Source organism: Bombus pascuorum, chromosome 7, assembly GCF_905332965.1.
Source record: "Bombus pascuorum chromosome 7, iyBomPasc1.1, whole genome shotgun sequence".
Taxonomy (NCBI): Eukaryota; Metazoa; Arthropoda; class Insecta; order Hymenoptera; family Apidae; genus Bombus; species Bombus pascuorum.
Genome location: NC_083494.1, coordinates 7,197,786 through 7,215,222, shown reverse-complemented (window position 1 = coordinate 7,215,222; position 17,437 = coordinate 7,197,786). Strand labels below are relative to the sequence as shown.

General features: G+C 35.2%; 1 protein-coding gene across 3 annotated transcripts in view; it reads left to right on the top strand.

Moving 5' to 3' along the window:
* Window positions 1-17,437, top strand: part of LOC132908940 (homeobox protein dve-1) — a 60,844-nt gene that overhangs the window by 2,109 nt on the left and 41,298 nt on the right. For 2 of the 3 annotated variants that reach the window (XM_060963404.1, XM_060963403.1), the window contains exons 2-3: window positions 2,757-2,866; window positions 9,141-9,411. In XM_060963404.1, the coding sequence (XP_060819387.1) occupies window positions 2,757-2,866; window positions 9,141-9,411 (381 nt within the window). The remainder of the gene's footprint in view (window positions 1-2,756; window positions 2,867-9,140; window positions 9,412-17,437) is intronic. The other variant, XM_060963405.1, reaches the window with a different exon arrangement.

Sequence of the window (17,437 nt, the reverse complement as noted above, 5' to 3'; positions counted from 1 at the left end):
TTAAGAAGGAACAATTACGGGTACCACGGAATACGCCGAGGAAAATAAAAGATTCAAATTGACGATTACGGATTATGTCGAGTACAGCAAGTGCTACAGAAAATGGAATTAAAAACTTCATATGTACTTAGATAATATTGGTTAACCAGATCGTTATATTTGGCCCTCTGTAGTAGCAATCTCTTAAGCAGAAGAAGTCGAGTGAGGTAGACAAAAGTGTCAAGTATGTATATAGATTCGGCGCTCTAAAATTTTAGAAAGGCAACCGGAGCAGTGCTAAAGGTGGCAGAGGTGGTAGAAAGGGTTGTCAGATAATCCTTGGTAAAACCGCGGGTCGTATGTGTTGCGTGGATGGCCATACGTACGTTTACACGTGTACGTACGGGGGGTCACGGGTTCTGACCACGATACGGATGTGCCCCTGCCTTCTTCCTGTGCTACGACCACGTCCACGTTCTGGCATTCAATGCAATAAGACCGCATCTCCATTGACCAGTCGATCTCTCGATCGTCAGAAACTTCTGATTTTTATTTCTGACCTAGATATTCGAACGTTATTCCGATCTCGGTGTACCAACACCTTGCTGTCTTTAAAAAAACCCTATCGTCTTCGTGGTACGTCCCACTCTGTCTATAAACGTTAAGAATAACAAAATTCTTCGTGAAATAATATTTAATCTGACAACGAATGTTATTGTTTTTATACTGCAACGATATTATCATTGTAACGTCAATGGATATCCGAAAATTTCCGAGACACGGAAGTTCAATGCGCTCGTCATATGCATGTACTAATCATATACTTTTTCTAACTGTTACTTCTAATGCGTGTTCTCAATGTGTTTCACTTTGTAGATAGAGATTAGATGAAGCAGGAAATAGTTCGAAAAATATTCTTTGGATTTCTTCTCAGTCGTTCGAGTTCTGAGTGCACCTGCACGTATAAAAACACGACTAAACTTGGTGCGTGAGAAACGATAAAATCAAAGATAATCCGGTAACGCCTGCTACTTCGATTTGTCAGGGAATCGAGAGATTTCCTTTTTTAGGAGTGTTGCACCTTGTCAAGATTACGCATAATGCAATCCGTATTTTTCCTCAACAAACACAAGAACAATATTCCGTGAGGGATTCAGTAGTATTATATGGGGTTTGTTGGACATTCAAATCGGCCCCTCCCTTGCTATTCTCTGAAGTGTAACAGGCATTTACCTTCCGCTCTTAAAAATTGAGGGGAAAATATAGGGGAAGCAACTCCACGCGTCATAGCGACAAGTTAGTTTCGTATGCAAATAAATTTCGAGTTTTTCTCAACTGGTTAATACCAAAGTACCTGGTAATAAATATTAGCGTTACGTATTAGGTACATAAATGTCACGTACGTCAAACGTAAATTATCATATATCGTTACATTAGATTCTACGCGCAGAACATGGAAAGATTTCGGAATAGGCAGATATTTTTATATTTTACGAAATTTGCTGACAAAAATTGTAGTATACTATATAATGTTCGATGGCGAAAATGACGTGCTTTTATTGTTTCAACCAAAAGCTTTATTCATCTTAATTTCTATCGAGCAATATCAAGAACAATAACATTTTGAAAAAGAAATTGTTATAAAATAATATTACGTATGTCAAACAATAATCAGAATAAAAGGTTATTAAATGGAATTGTAAAGGTATTCATTAAATCAGACTTTTCTTTAGATTAAATTCATTAGAAAAGATTTTGTGCGAAATAAATGACATAAATATTCCACATGTGATATTTAAATCATGAATTTCTTGCACAGACAGCACGACGCGACGTTTTGTAATTTGAAGGACATCGTATGCTTTCTGTTAACATGGTAACCCAACGAGAGTTGGTAGCTTTCAAGATAACTGAAATACATATTCGGTGTTCCAAAATTCCAGTGGTGAAAAGCAGATTCCGGTAGTCGAAGATGCGTCCTTGTCGTATTGCGCGCAGGAGTATACCGTGTACGAACACCGAGGCCACGTGTGCACTCGAAAGTGCGTACATGTACGTCCGAGGATAGGTTCGAGGCACGCATGGTCACGGTATTTGACCACCCCAGCTACCGGAATGATTGTAATCCATCTATCCGGCCGCCGAAGCCGATACATCAAATGCACATAGAACTTTTCTCGTCCCTTTCCCTGACAGTTCCTCACCCAAGTTTTCTGTTCAGTTATCTTCAACATCGAACACGCTATGAATATCTTATTAATATTTATAAAAGTGTTGATACTTAGCCTTACATCGTACGTCATTTGTCTAGAAATGGTAACATTGATGATTTATTTCTGTAAGAAACGTTTATCACGTTTCCTCAGGTACATCGCGATCCGTTAAAAATGTCTAATCAACACACAATAATCAACGTATTCCTGTGGTAATACAATTTTATGCGATCACATCCGTTACAGGTACAGATTACAGGTACATTACAATAAGTGTGACGTTTTTAAGGTGTAAATAGAAAATAAAATATCATTCATTATCTTCATTTAATAGGGAGAATTCTGCGTGAAAATAATAATATTTCGTGATCGTATATCTCTTACTTATCGTGTTACTAATCATAATAAATTATTGTAAATAATCCAATTCAATAGTATACAATACACTCGTAGCACGTGTTGCGATTTTATTGATTTCGTTCAGCGAACGACTGAAATGATACTCTTCCTGTTTCACGTAGTATTCTTTCTTTCTTTTTTTTTTTTTTTTTTTTTTTTTTTTAGAAATGACTAGAAGGCAGCGAACATCTGGTAGCGAAATGAGCAATTTACGTAACATAGTCGTGGAAGCATCAATCCGTGGATTATCTACCGCGGGAAGAGGGCCAATTATTGTACGTGGATATCGGCCATCTGATATTTCGATAAGCCTGATTAGAATGTTGCACGATTAACGTAAACCACAGAGACATTTAATTCCATTCTATCGATATTGGATAAAAACAGATATTACATTGGTCGCTGTTATTCAATCACTAATCTCTTGTCGGGAGGACATTTTTTAAGTGCTTTGCTTTTACGAAATTGCTTTCGTCAATCATCCAATGCTACTTATAAATTGGAGTTGAAAAATGAGACGTGATCGCTGATTTTGAGCTTGTACACGCTTACGTAGAATATTTAAAATGTAGAAAACCAGTTTACAGCGAGTCATCGACTTGTAAACTGGTTTTTTCGTTAATAAATACTAGAAGATTATATTGATAAAAGAAGCATATCATTTAGAAATTGAATTAAATGTTTTATCTATCGAACGTTTTAAATGCATGAAATCTACAATTCGTGTAAAATGATACAAATTAAAATTGTTCCAATTAATCAATTAACGATCAAAAGCAAGTTATTTAATACGATTTTAATCTATCTTCGGCTCTAAGCAATATCTAAATTTCAAATTTGAAAACCTCCAGACAATTAAATTTAATAAACGCTACCGTCATAAATAAATTACACGTCGTATCTAGCGATGCTTTCTTACATAATGAATTATCCGTATGAAGCCGTGTTACAAAAATATAAATTCAAATTCAAGTAACAGGTAGTATGCAAAAATAAAATAAATCGTGATCACCGTTTCGGATTTCGTTTGATGCTGGTGTACGTTATGAAGAATAGAAATCAGCATTCGTAAAGAAAGAAACCATTTAGAGTTTATCAGATCAAATGCAAATGGGAATGAAGTCCTACTAAAATTATCCGGATAAGAAGAACAAAAGTTAACATTTCAAGAAAATAATACGCGTGGAATACTGGATAATTTACGCGTTACGGATGCGGTGGAAGAACACGAGCGGCAAGGTTCAACACGACAGACGTCGCAAAATTTCTGATAGGAAGATGTATCAATTTAGAAGGTTATTGAAGCTGACGCAAGGAGTACTCCGAACTGGACCTATGTTCAATTGCCAAACATTGTAGGCCGACCATTTCTAGTTCGAACTTACGTAAGCTCGTTAGAAAGACGCGACACAAGTCTAGCCGCAAATAAATTCACGGAATTTCTGAGGCCTTTGATCGTCACAGGACCAGCCAACATTTTACATTGGTCGGCGATTAAGGTTATCGTCTTAACGGGAAACACTCTAGCAGGAAACGTTGTTGACGCGTATCTCTGTTACACCCGGTAGATAAGCTGATCCGCCGATAAACGATGCCGAACCGTTGTTTGCGATGCTGGCATTAATTCGTGATGATGTTGCATTTTGCATACAACAACCGAGTTTACTTTTTATTATTCGTTTAACTTTTTTCGGACTAACATTGATAGGCACTTCCTCTTTTATTAACAAGAGAAACAGCCACGAATTTGTTCGGTATAATTTGTGAGTTCTTTGCTCCGCTCAGAAATTATAGATTGTTACTTTCGCTTGCGAAGGATAAAATCGGTAGCCACGATAATCTAGAGTTTATGGTTACATCAGTTATACGTAATATATGTAAGTATATATTTATATATATACATACGTAAGTAACTGCATAGAAAGACAAGGGGTAATTTAAGTAATTACTTAAGTCAAAGAAAAGAAAATTCCCTCTCGTGCAGATTTAACATTGAATTCCTATCTTTAAAACTACAGCTGCGAAACTTAGGTACGTACATAAGAGTACTTTGATTCTGTTAAATTTGTCGTCGATTGGGACGACGATATTTAAATTTCGTTCGTATTATAAACATCAATTTTTCTTTCTTTATCGAATTTTTGTAGATAATATTCAAAAAACCAATCAAATCAATTAAAATTAGGTAATCGAAAAGATAGTACAATTAAGAAGCGGAATAGGTAAGCAGTGGAATTTACGTTGATTCGGAAATTGTTGGGATATACAAAGGAACATGAACGCACCTTTGCACAGTGAATGGTGCATCCCCTTTCGCGTCACGTCGAAGTTACCGCGATATCACTTGGGGCGTTAGCCGGATAAGCCGCTAACCCCATCCACCTGTTGCCTTTTCTTATGCGTTCCCGCTTACAGGCCCGCGTTCATCCTCATTCCTCGCGTAGAAACGAGCCAAGGAGTAGTCGTCCTCTTTCAATCCTCGCTCACCTCCGGACTTTGCCTTCCTCCCTCGTCCACTACTTTATACACCGGTGTCAGGCTTGTGCTCCTTTCCTCTCTTCACCGCTACCACGGTGTCTTCGTCAGTCTCTTTTCTTCTACGTTTTCCTTCTCCACCTCCTCCACCAGCGCCGTCTGATTCTTTTGCTCCTCCGTCTCTTTCTCTTTCCTTCTCTCCTGCAGTTCCTTTTCTCGCCACCTTGTACCCTCTTGCTCTCGCACCCAAGCCCGGGTCTTCAGCGGTCTGACGTGTTTTTTGCGAGTGCATACCTCGAAGCAGCTCCCGAAACAGTAGCTGGTACCCCGGTACAGTCCGGACCAGTGAAAAAATCAGCGACCCGAACTCGGTCCTCTCGCTGCCTATCCACCGATCAACGCCAACCGTCGAATATTTCTTCGATCATTTTCTTGCGATAGATTATTGCACCTAGATGATCGGATTTACACGAACTTAACGCTAACGTACCACATCACGTTATATTCGCTTTAGTTGTTTTCCCATTTTTTATGGTCAATTCGTGCAGTCGATGTACAATAATACCGTGTAGTTTATAAAAAGATACATTGAAACAAAATTTACAGCAAAATGAGCCCGCTTTGTTTATGCTGTCGCCTTCGTGATAGGCGAATATGAAAAAAGAAAGGAAAAAAGAAACAGTAAGGAGTAAGTATACAATTTATTCTTGAAAGTGAAAGAAAATACCAACCTATAAAATATAAGATTTTATCATTTCCAATTATATGTAGAATTCAAAAAAATCGAATTGCGCAAAAAAACTGGTAGAAATGGTAGGATCAAGCCTACTGCTGATTCAATATTGCTTATCTTGCATCTTTGTAAAGTTTCGGTGATACAATCTGATTGAACTTTGAATCTATTAATTCGGCAGTGGCAAAAATCTATCTATAATGGCCGTACAGAATTGTCGTAATAGTTTATCAAAACGATGTATCGAGTATAAGGTGTGTATCTATATTTTGAAGAAAGTATTATCACATATTTGACTCTAAGAATTGTTTAAGTAGCAAATTAGTAAATATCACGAATTGATTAAATGATTTTTTATTTCAAATAGATAGTTAAGTTTTGTACTTTTGTTCGTTTATTTCCTATGGATATTTTCTTCTTAGGAAACAATATACAATAGAATAAATATCTTAGGAAATGAGGCGCAATGAGTTTATTTTCTGTAAACTTACCAGAATGAAACGTAAAGTTTATATCGAGAGTATTGTGTTATGTATAGGAAAATAATGTGAAGAACGTTGATTCGATATATTTGTAATAAATAGAACTTCGCAAATTCTTATAACATATTATTATTACGTACAAAGATAATAAAATTTGCACATAGGACTAAATTATCAACCATTTATGTTACTATACAGAGGCTATTTTACTTAACATTCGATATATTACAAGAACGTTATTAAGCAAATTAATGTTTTATAATGTAAACTAATTTTATTTATAGTTTATTTATAATTAAAGTTAAGATTTATTTATTATGTATTTTAGAAAATGATGTTGCAAAATTATACGGTATAAAATTTTGTTAAATTTGATAAATAGTAGATAATATTAACAATTTTGTAAGCAGAAAATGATTTTGCTGATTCATAAATTTTTACAGCCCCTCTCTTTCCAAAAAATAATTTTGAAGTTCATTCGTTTTTTACTTTATAAAAATATTACTGATTGATTATGATGATTTATATCATAAATTATAAAACACTCCATATATAACAAGTGTCTAATATACTTACTCTAAATATACTTACTGTATTTTTTTCCGAAATGTGCGCTCGCCTATCTAATCAAATTTGATTTAAGATCTTGATGCAACCAGTCTATTCAATATACTTCTACTTCAATTTAACTATATTTTTAGATAAAACAAGATGTCGATCATACTAAATTAAGTATTATTTTATCACTTGTATTATTATATAAAAAGATGTATTTTTAATCTTTTAATTTGATTTTAATCATTATAAAATTTCTTACTATGTTAACACATTTAATCCAAAATCAATCCAAAATTAATTCAAAATTATTCGTACTGAATTTACTTATAATTCACAAAAATTACAAGAGATATAGGACAAACGAACATAACTAACGAACATTTGTGCTTCATGAACATTTCTCGTTATTTTTTCGATCGTTTTATTAGCATAGTAGGATAACGGCCAGTAAAAATTGAGAGTAAAATGCGTTGCGGATCGAGAAGATAATGACGATAGAGTATGAGAGGGTTAAACGGTTTCTTGGTCGATTTGGTCATGCAGTTCCTCGGAAGCGTCATCGACGATCCAGTTTTCAGACAACGAAAACTGCCACGCGGTGCATTTCGCACTTCGGTCGTAGTGTAGGATTGTCGCATTCTGGGCCCACTTGACCCTCGTTGACATCGTGAACGGCTTAGCCGTTAGTGTTAAGTTCAGTTCACTCATACATAAATCTAAGTCCGCGCTTATGCCTTAGCAGACCGTTGTCGGAATTGAGCACGTGTTCAGATTTCATCGACGAGAACGCTTAGATCATCCGGCTCATTCGATACGACCAAATCGTCGCGGATTCGACTATGTTAAGAGTGTCGTCTCATCGGAATTAATGACGAAATTATTACGTTGTTCTCCTTATGTCTATTATTAAACCGCACAATTAATGCACAGCTTTCCCTGCGTCTACTTTATCTATCTTTACGTGTCCGCTAACGATTGTTGATGATCGTTTGAATTTATCACTTTATTTCCACGAAAGTTACGTTTTACTTTTTATTATTAATCTTAACATATATATATACACACACACACACACACACACACACACACACACACACACACAAATTTTTTTATTAACGCGTATGACCTCTCGCCCAAATTTTATATTAATTTATATTGATAATAATCATGAACTTAAAACGTTACAAATTCTCTTCGTTTGATAAAACGAGAGCGACATTAAAATGTAATGTAATTGGGAAATGGCAACAGTGTTAAGGTTATATTACAATATATAAGCTATAAAGATAATTAAAGATTACTTTTCTTCGATGTATAATAAATATTTTGCATTTTAATTCACAAGTATTTTACAGTTTTATATACTTGAAAGATTTGTTATTGCTGTTATCACCAGATATTTCAGAAAGAATAACATATAAAAGATAAATTACGCTATTATCACGAATCTTTATATATTAAATAAAAGCGAAAATATAATATTTATTTTCTTAGAATATAAATTTATCTTAAGAATATTTTAATTCAGTATTTCACGTAATTTAATCCATTTAATTATAACCATATTAGTAAGTAGACACGTCTATAAACTGAGAATTCGGAATTTTCAATGAAATTAATTTTAACGTAGCATGATAATCATAAACCGTAACTGTAATCCGTAATAATTGCAATCCAGTTATACACGATTTTTGAAAGCAAGATACGCACGTGATTCTTCGTGTAAAATGTATACAATTCCCTTTCCATTGTTTTACACGATTATCATATGTACAGTTCATGCATCTGACAGTTTTGAAGTGGAGAAAGAGGGGAAGGGAGGGGGTTATAAGAAATCTCATTGTATTTGACAAAATAATAGTAATTAATGGTTTTTAAATATGCACATGATTGGACGTCTTTCTGACCTATTAGTATTTCTAGTTTAGTATGTCATTCATAATATTGTTACTCACAGTTCACGAATATTTACATTTAGGTGTATGTATGTATTTTTGTATTAATAAATTCATCGTGAAATACTAATATATAAACTATCATTATTTTTGTTGATATTTAAATTTGTGGATATTTAATCACCACATGTATAACAATTTTAACAAGTTTTTCTAATGTATTGTACGTACTCAACGAACGAGGATTTTTTGCAATTCAATGACATTGTATTATATTAACAACGAGTGTATGTTAACGATATGTACATATTGTCCAAAACTATAGACGATAATTTTCTGAGAAATCTTGGGAATGATCCAACATAAGTAAATAATTAATTAGGAAGTTGAACTCTTTCGTTTACAGAGCCAAGCTTTGGCATTGACACACAAGACCTCGCCACCTTCGAGGCCGAGCAGTGTGTCCTCGTTACCGAGGAGTCCTCAGTCTCACCAGTCCCAACAGTCTCAGCCGCAGAGTACTACTCAGCTTCCGCCGGTGCATCCTCATCAATCGCAGACACCCCTAAGCACGCCCCAGACACCGTTTGCTGCGCACAATCAACACCCCAAGCAAGAAGCAAATACAAGCCCCAAACAGGAGGGATTCGATCTCAGCAAATCTACCTCCAGTACGGGTGAGCTTTACCATTTTTTCCATTTCTTTCATCTATCGTTCGATGATCGTCGATGGTCGAATTAACTCAAGTAAATTGCTCCACAGTTATTTCTGACAAACAACTGAAATAAGATCGGAAGAATTTTATTACAAGTAATTTGATACTGTCGGGTAAAACCGCTTATTCATAAAATACTAGAATTAATATTTAAATGATATAATATATTCTATATGATAAAGATATTATGTATCATACCTTATGACACCGTACCGTGTATACAATACAATAAAATATATATCGTATTTTATAAAACACTTGCATTTACGGTACTATGCAAGCTGTTTATAACAAACGACATTGTAAAGCTTATTAATTAATTTTACGAAATTATAATGAAAGATTTTAGCGCGGTTCTTTCATACTATAATCGAATTTACTAATTATTTTGATCACTTTAGGATTACGAAGACAGAGATTTCAATTTGTATCATATTATTATATCGACATAAAATTTTAAGTCCATGAAAGTATTACGGCATAGTTTCCAAGTTGCATGATTCAAGAAAAAAAAAAAAAAGAAAAAAGAAAAGAAAAAACAGAACATCAACCCAACGTTTTATTCGCAGTTATTTTTTAATCAATCTACATTATTCAATTCTATCTTCTGACACTGTGGATACAAAAGGATTTGCTCGAGGAGTTGCTTAATATTTATTTATTTCATCACTGTTTTCTTTTCTACCCAACTGCTATAATTCTATTAAGTTTGAAAAAATTTAAATGTTTACAAGGGTAGCGTTTATTTTACATCAATAGCAATTCTCTATCTGATTTGTCTAATGCCTTGTAAAAGATATATAAGTTACTTTATTTGTGTTTTCCGATAATGTTGTATTTACACAAATTTTATGTATTATTTTACTACTTGGTGCTTCAAAAACTAGCAAAGTTATTCAATTTTCTTTTTCGTTTTAATTCCTTTTTTGTCTCGCTTATTTATTTATTCTTCTTAACTACAGTTTCATCCAAAATCACACTGAATAGCTCATGTGTTATTTTCTTGGACGTACATCACCTTCATGGTATTGGATCGAATAAAAACGACTTCTATATGTTTACATCGTGAACCTTGGTCTAGACTATCAGTGTCGATGATGCCACCGAACTATCCTTCGCCACATATTAAGTTATTCTTTAATAGTAATTGATGCGCTTAAAATACGCTCGTTTAAGAAAATATCTATTTGAAACGATTTGATTTAATATAAAAGATAAAACTTTCCAATTAAAGATATTTATTCTACATTGAAAATTGAAAACGTTCTCAAATTATTATTTCTTATTAATCGATTATTTCTAATCTACTTTACTGTGTGCTAGATAGGATGTTAATATTATATTATTATATATGCATTTTTTATTTACCTGTATTAATTATTATTAATATACTATATGTAAATTTTATATAATATTATCGTATATTATACATATAAGAATGAATATGAATATGAATATATATGTATATATAGGTACATGTTGCGTAGAATGGAATATATGTATAAACAAAGAATCTTTTTTATGAAATGCGTGAAATGGAATACTACCATGATACTTTCACTGGTAATTAATGAACATTAATAATAAAGATAACAAACTAAGTTACCCTGCATATATATGGCAAAGTATTTCATATGACAATAAAAGTTATTAACGAAACATTCTGCAATTGCAGAAGCACGTAAACGTACATTAAATTTTGCATAACGATGGCATCCCTATTTTTGAAAGAAGCGTTTTTTTCGTCAGGTTTTACATTTGATTTTCATGATGGCAAATTTTTCTAGCCATATAAAAGCATTACTAAATGATAGGAAGTGTAATATAGGTACTTGGAATTAATTAATTAGTGTGTAAATGCTATGATAAATATCTATAACGGTGTTTTAACACTTCTTGTATTCACTATATATGCACACGCGATTGTTTTAGTTTTTAATTCTTCCAAACTTTATTGAATATACTATAAGCGCATCTCTTTTTAATTTACGTATAATTTTGATGCCTTAATTGGTTCATTTTGTGTTGCACTGATTGGTTGTTTTTTAGTCTAGCGTAATGATCACTGTAATCGTCCAATTAATCCCGCGTCTTTTCGAACAATAAAAATAACCCGGTAATACTGTTCGAGGAACAGTGGAACCGTTAACCATCGCAATGTACAAGTTAAAGAACTTGGATTCCGTGTTCGTAGAGCAAGTTTCCATCGAGAATGACGAACAGCTCGTGTGCGTAGACGATGGAGGTCGCTCGAAGGGGTCGTTAAAGCTCGTAAACGAGATAGACTATCGGCGGAATTTCCTTGATCCTCGATAATGCAGTGGAAACAATTTGCACGCGTCCGTTTGCCGGAGCGAACGAAAACCGGAGTCCACGCTTGGCTTCGAGACGTATCGATCCCCTTTGACAAGTGTTTCAACGCGTTCCTTAAATAGCAACATGGATCTAGGATATATCTATTTATTCGCTAACGTAAAAAAAGAAAGAAAAAAAGAAGAGAGGAGAATAAAAGCAAATTAAAAAATCCTTCCCTTTCGTTTAAATTAGTTAAATTAGTTTCTTTAAAATATTATTCGTAATAATTACCATCAATCTGTATCTCTTTTTTCTCTCGAACCGTTAATACGATAATACACTGTTACGTTTAACCATTTAAAAAGCTAAAAAGTTTAGAAGATAGTTTAAGGGACATATTCGAATGTTTTTGAAAGATATATCCCAGTGGAATTCCCATGATCGTGACTTTGGGTAAGAAAACGGTGATCGTTGAAATATAGGGAGCGGAAAAGTACATATTTGCCCTTGGAATTTCGAATGACGAAGGCAAAAGGGAAGGGAAGACGTGGAAGCACGCACTTCTTCAATCTACGGATTTCGAGGATCCTCTTTAAATCTTCAGCGTCAAGACTAATCCTCGGTCTTCAGCCGATACCTCCTTTTCCCGCTCTTCCGCCGTCTCCGTCGCTCTTATCTCGACTTCCCCTGTCGTTTTCGATTTTTTTAAATCCCATAAAATTTTACGAAACCTTTGGATCGATGGGAAGAACTGTTTGCTCAATTAGCTCAGTCCGATGACTAGCCGATGATTTCTCCAGCGCATAACAAACAAATCTATTGCTTGGTACTTCATATCGAAATCTATCGAGATATCTGATGACTGACTATGATATTTAATACGACATGCATAAAGTTGTTAGAGAGTAGGACAGTCAGCTGGCTCAGCAGCAATTTGTAAAATTTACTTTAATTTAATTTGTTTTATCGACAAACTTGTTACCGTTGTGCAAGAGGATTTATTAACGCCGGTAGCTTAGAACTTACAACGTGTAAAATTTCGTTTAGAATATTAATTTTATCGTACAAAAGAGCTCAGCTAATATATTTGTTTAAGTTCATGTACAATCTGTTTATATTTAAATTTAATAAGTAAATTTTCTAACTAGTATCATTCATATCACATAGATGTTCGTTCAATGATTCATATATAAGTCTAATAAATCTAAATCAAAGATTTCTTGCGTTTTTATATTAAATTGTGTCGACCGTGAAGTCTCTTAATTTATTTTTCACGAAAATTAAGTATTTCTGCTTTTACTGTTACTTGCAAATCTTTCTTCTTATTTCGTTAGAATCACGCAGCGTTTACTATCGTTCGTAACATTTTTAATTGGAACTTTTCTAATATTTCTACAGTAGAGTTAAGCAGTACCTCATCGCTAAATTTCATACGTCCTGCTACTATCTGTTGGATAGTAATATAAGTAAAAATAGCTTTATTGGAAATTCAGTACAAAAAAGACGTTGAATAAAAATACCTTTATATTTCTTCGATAGAAATTGCGTCATCTTGTTCACTGGCTGGCGAGTACGACAATCGCGACTTAGGGTAATAGAGTGCGTGTACATGTGTCTCGGTTCTACCTGTGCGAGGCTAGCTTGATTTCTCGTGTACGTATAAGGGTTGAGTATCGGGAGAGAAGGATATTGTAACCCTTACAATCTAATCCGGATTAAATTTGAATCCCTGGCTATGTGGCTGGGCGATCCGCGAACATGTACTACACCGTCTTGCAGCATACGATTGAACTCGTTACGACATTTAACCCATTCTCCAACTCCATTTAGATTGCTATGGAATTGGAAATCGAACTTTTGATCCCCTCGCCTATTGTTTATCATTCAGAAGCTCTGAATTTATTTATCGATTCACCTACACCGGTACATTACGGTTCGATACGTTCAAAAGCTTATTATTTTTTAATCATTTTCAATGGAAACTTTAATCAGCTACGTGGTATTAACTATGAAAGAATCAAAAGCGACTCGTCATTTGAAGACTTTATCCGTCTTTCTAGTCGGATGTCAATAGTGTACCATTCGGTTCGAATTATTAATTGGTAAATTAATGAAGGATATTTAAGGCAAGTGATAAAGCTGGTATGGAAAATTCCTTAAATGTCTAAATTCATGATATTTTTGGTAAAATTAGCACGTATCAACGTTATATCTGATTTATAAAAACTTTGAGACTATGTCACGTGTAAGAAATTATTAAACGCTTAAAGATAAAAATGATCTGTATTGCAGAAATTATCCTGTACGCACACAGCTATACATGGCTTGTAATCACACAGAAAGCTAAAGACAAAATCGATATCATTATTTTGACAACGTTCATACGATGTACGAATATATACGTATCTTTTTATTACTTACGTATATATATATGCGACTAATTTTCATTATCTTATACGTGATCTTCTCTGTTACAAGCTATACCTTTTGACAGAAGATGTTACTAAATATGTATTGTCTATCTATTTTCATATTTTCCATTTGTTATTCTAAGAACTATGAACATAAGTAATGAAATACAACTAGTGGAAAGAAAAAAGTTTAGCTGTAAGCTAGTATTTAGTAAAACCAATATCTACATGTAAATGAAAAAGTACGTGTAACGAATAACACGGAAGAAGATTATTGATTTATAGATATTCTATATTTATATATGGAAGGTATATTACATTAATATATATGAAATGTACGAACATTTAATGTAATGTAAAATGGTAAATTGTAAACCATCGTTGAAAATTATTGCGACGTTGAGTAGTTCTTAACTATGAACGCAATGTAATGTCAAAATCTATACTTGAGCGTGGATAAATCCGCATTACACGTATTTAATCGTATCGCGATGTCATTCGTCCGAATAAGAACAAACAATAATCCGCCTGATAAATATCAATCAGCACGCGAAATAGCCAAGTTTTTAAAAATGATCCTTTAAAAACACCAAGATTAAATTGTTGGATAACGACAGCTACAGTAAGAACTCGTGAAATTAATGTAATCATATGATATAGCATAATACTAGAATTCGAAGGAAAAATGATTGCATTCGGTCGCGGGAACTCCTAGTTTAATAGGAGTTCCGTTTAAGCGAAAAGAAATACACGCGTAACAAAGCTGATTCGAAACTCCGTTTAATTGCATTCCATTTCGACGAAATTCGCGTCTATCGGATTTAATTAAGATTATTCGAAAATGTGAGTGAAATTTGTTCTCCGGAAGGACAGAGAGCTCCGTCGTTGAGCTGGTCGTTAAGACGAAAAATCGAACGAAACGAGGTTTAAAACAGAGTGTGTCCCGAGCGAAATGAAAGAAGAGTCGGTTGTAGACTTTCACGTACACCCTGTAGATAATGCCTCGACTGTCGTGGAACACACAGGATATGCCAAGAGTGGAACACTGGTGGTGTGAGCGCGAGATGCGAGGAAGAGAGGATGGGAGTTAGGATTAGCTGAGTTGTGTGCGTTGGATTTCGGATTTGGGCAGCAGGCGGTGGGAGGTGGGCAGCGCACACTCGACCAATAATCCCGGATTAATCCCAGATTCGACCGTATACGTATACACATGTACCGAACCAAGGACTCACACAGTTTCACCAACATATATATCCTCGCAGCGAGTTACCAGTACATTCGCAAGGGACGCGCATGGAGTCCGGTCAAACCAAGTGACTGAAGTATACGTGGTCGCAATACGCGTACATTTACACGAGCGTGCACCTGCAGTGAGGCGCGATCGCGCACACCGAGAGAAAACGGTGCACGCGCGTCAGGACTCGGAGGAGAGAACCAGGCCGAGCCGCCAAAGGATTTGGCTACACGCACACAAAGCCACGCACACACGTGAGGACACATCGATGCAACGGCCAAAGATAATCCTCACGAATACAGAACCTGGATAATCCCCGTGTAGAACCGTATATACGGTTGCCGGATCGCGTATGCGTATACACGTACGAGAGCACACCTATCACGGACGCAGATGATGGTCCGTACAAAAGGGTGGCGCAGAGAACGACGGCGGGGGTGGATCAAGGGTGGCGACGCGGGGAGCTGGAGGACTATGGCAGAGCACACAAGGTTTAGAGGCTAAGCGGCTCATCCCCCAGAAAGCTTTACATCCCGTCCTGATACGACGGGAATTCTACGAACGATTCGAAAGATATCCTCTTTGTGAGTTGGGGTCGAGGCGCGAGTATGCGCGGCGTGACGCGCCGTACTGCTTCGGTTTGTATGGAAATATTGGTCGCTAGTCGGTGTGAAAGGGACGCAAGACGATTTTACTGCTCATCGTACGACTGACGATTACAGGAATGCGCCGTGTTTTTGTGGATTCTGTTTGTTTGCCTATGCACGGAGAAGTTCCAGTTTTTGGTGAAATCCTGAATCGTTTGCGGAGGATTGAACACAAGGAAGATACGCGCTGGCCGGTATCTGCGACTCCAATTACTCTTCGATGTATGTATATTTCATGCAGTTGGGAATATCGGCAGTAATAATTTATTAACATCAGACGATATTAATTTATAAGACACGAGATTTCACCGCTGAACACAGAGAACGTGCAAGCAACTGCATACTATGTATAACATAGTTATTATGTAAATTCCATTTTCCTGGAGATAGATGATAGATTATGACTTGAGATTTAATTTGTACTTTTTACGGTTAAAATTCGAATATATCGTATGTAAAACCTTATTATTCCACGGAAGAATCTTCCTCGGGGCACTAATTCATGGAGACCCATATGGATTTTATCTCCCTCATTCCTCTCCGCGGAGAAGAAAAATGCGGGGACACATTCGCAGAGGCCCACTCCTCTGTGACCATAATCTTAATCCTGGATTAAATGATCTGGGGTTTGTATAATCTCGCCATTTTGTCCCTGAAACGAATCTCAGGATTAGAGAGTCTAAAACCTCGCAGTCGTACTATGACGATAAATCCGTGGATCATATAACCTCAATACATGCGCATACTCTTAAATACATTGTAATAAATGGCACATATAAAGTTTATTGACTTTGACGTATTCAGCGATGTTTTAACGTCTGTATAACACATTTGCGAAAATGAAGATAGTAAATATCGTCACTTTTAATTAATCAGTACGACCAATGGTACATTTCATGTTCTCAAAAAAAGAAGGTATTCGATATTATTTAATAAGGGAAAACAGTTCTGACATATTAGAATATAATAACATCCTCGTCTTGATATTTTAAAATTCAGCCATTGTAGAAAAAGCTCTGAAGTTTCTCAAAAGAATGTACATTGTACAATCGATTTAATTTTTCAACGAAACATTAGCTAAAACTTTTCGCCTTAATAAACTGTTTTAAAATTAAACTTTAAAATGGTTAAAATATATATTTCGTTTCGAAAGATTTCACGAATTTTTATCTTAATGTAACCTGTACATCGATTAATAAAAGTGACAATTTTCAAAAAAGGAGTTCTTTACCTATTAAATAAATTGAAGTCGTTATATGAGCGCTCGAAGGCTTCGCGACAGATCATTGTGGCGAATTTCTCGTGTCAGGATAACAGAATGTGGCAAGGATTACAGCACACGGAGGTCCTTCTTGGCGCGTATCGTCGTAGGAGCGTTCTTAGCCTGTTGCATTCGACGA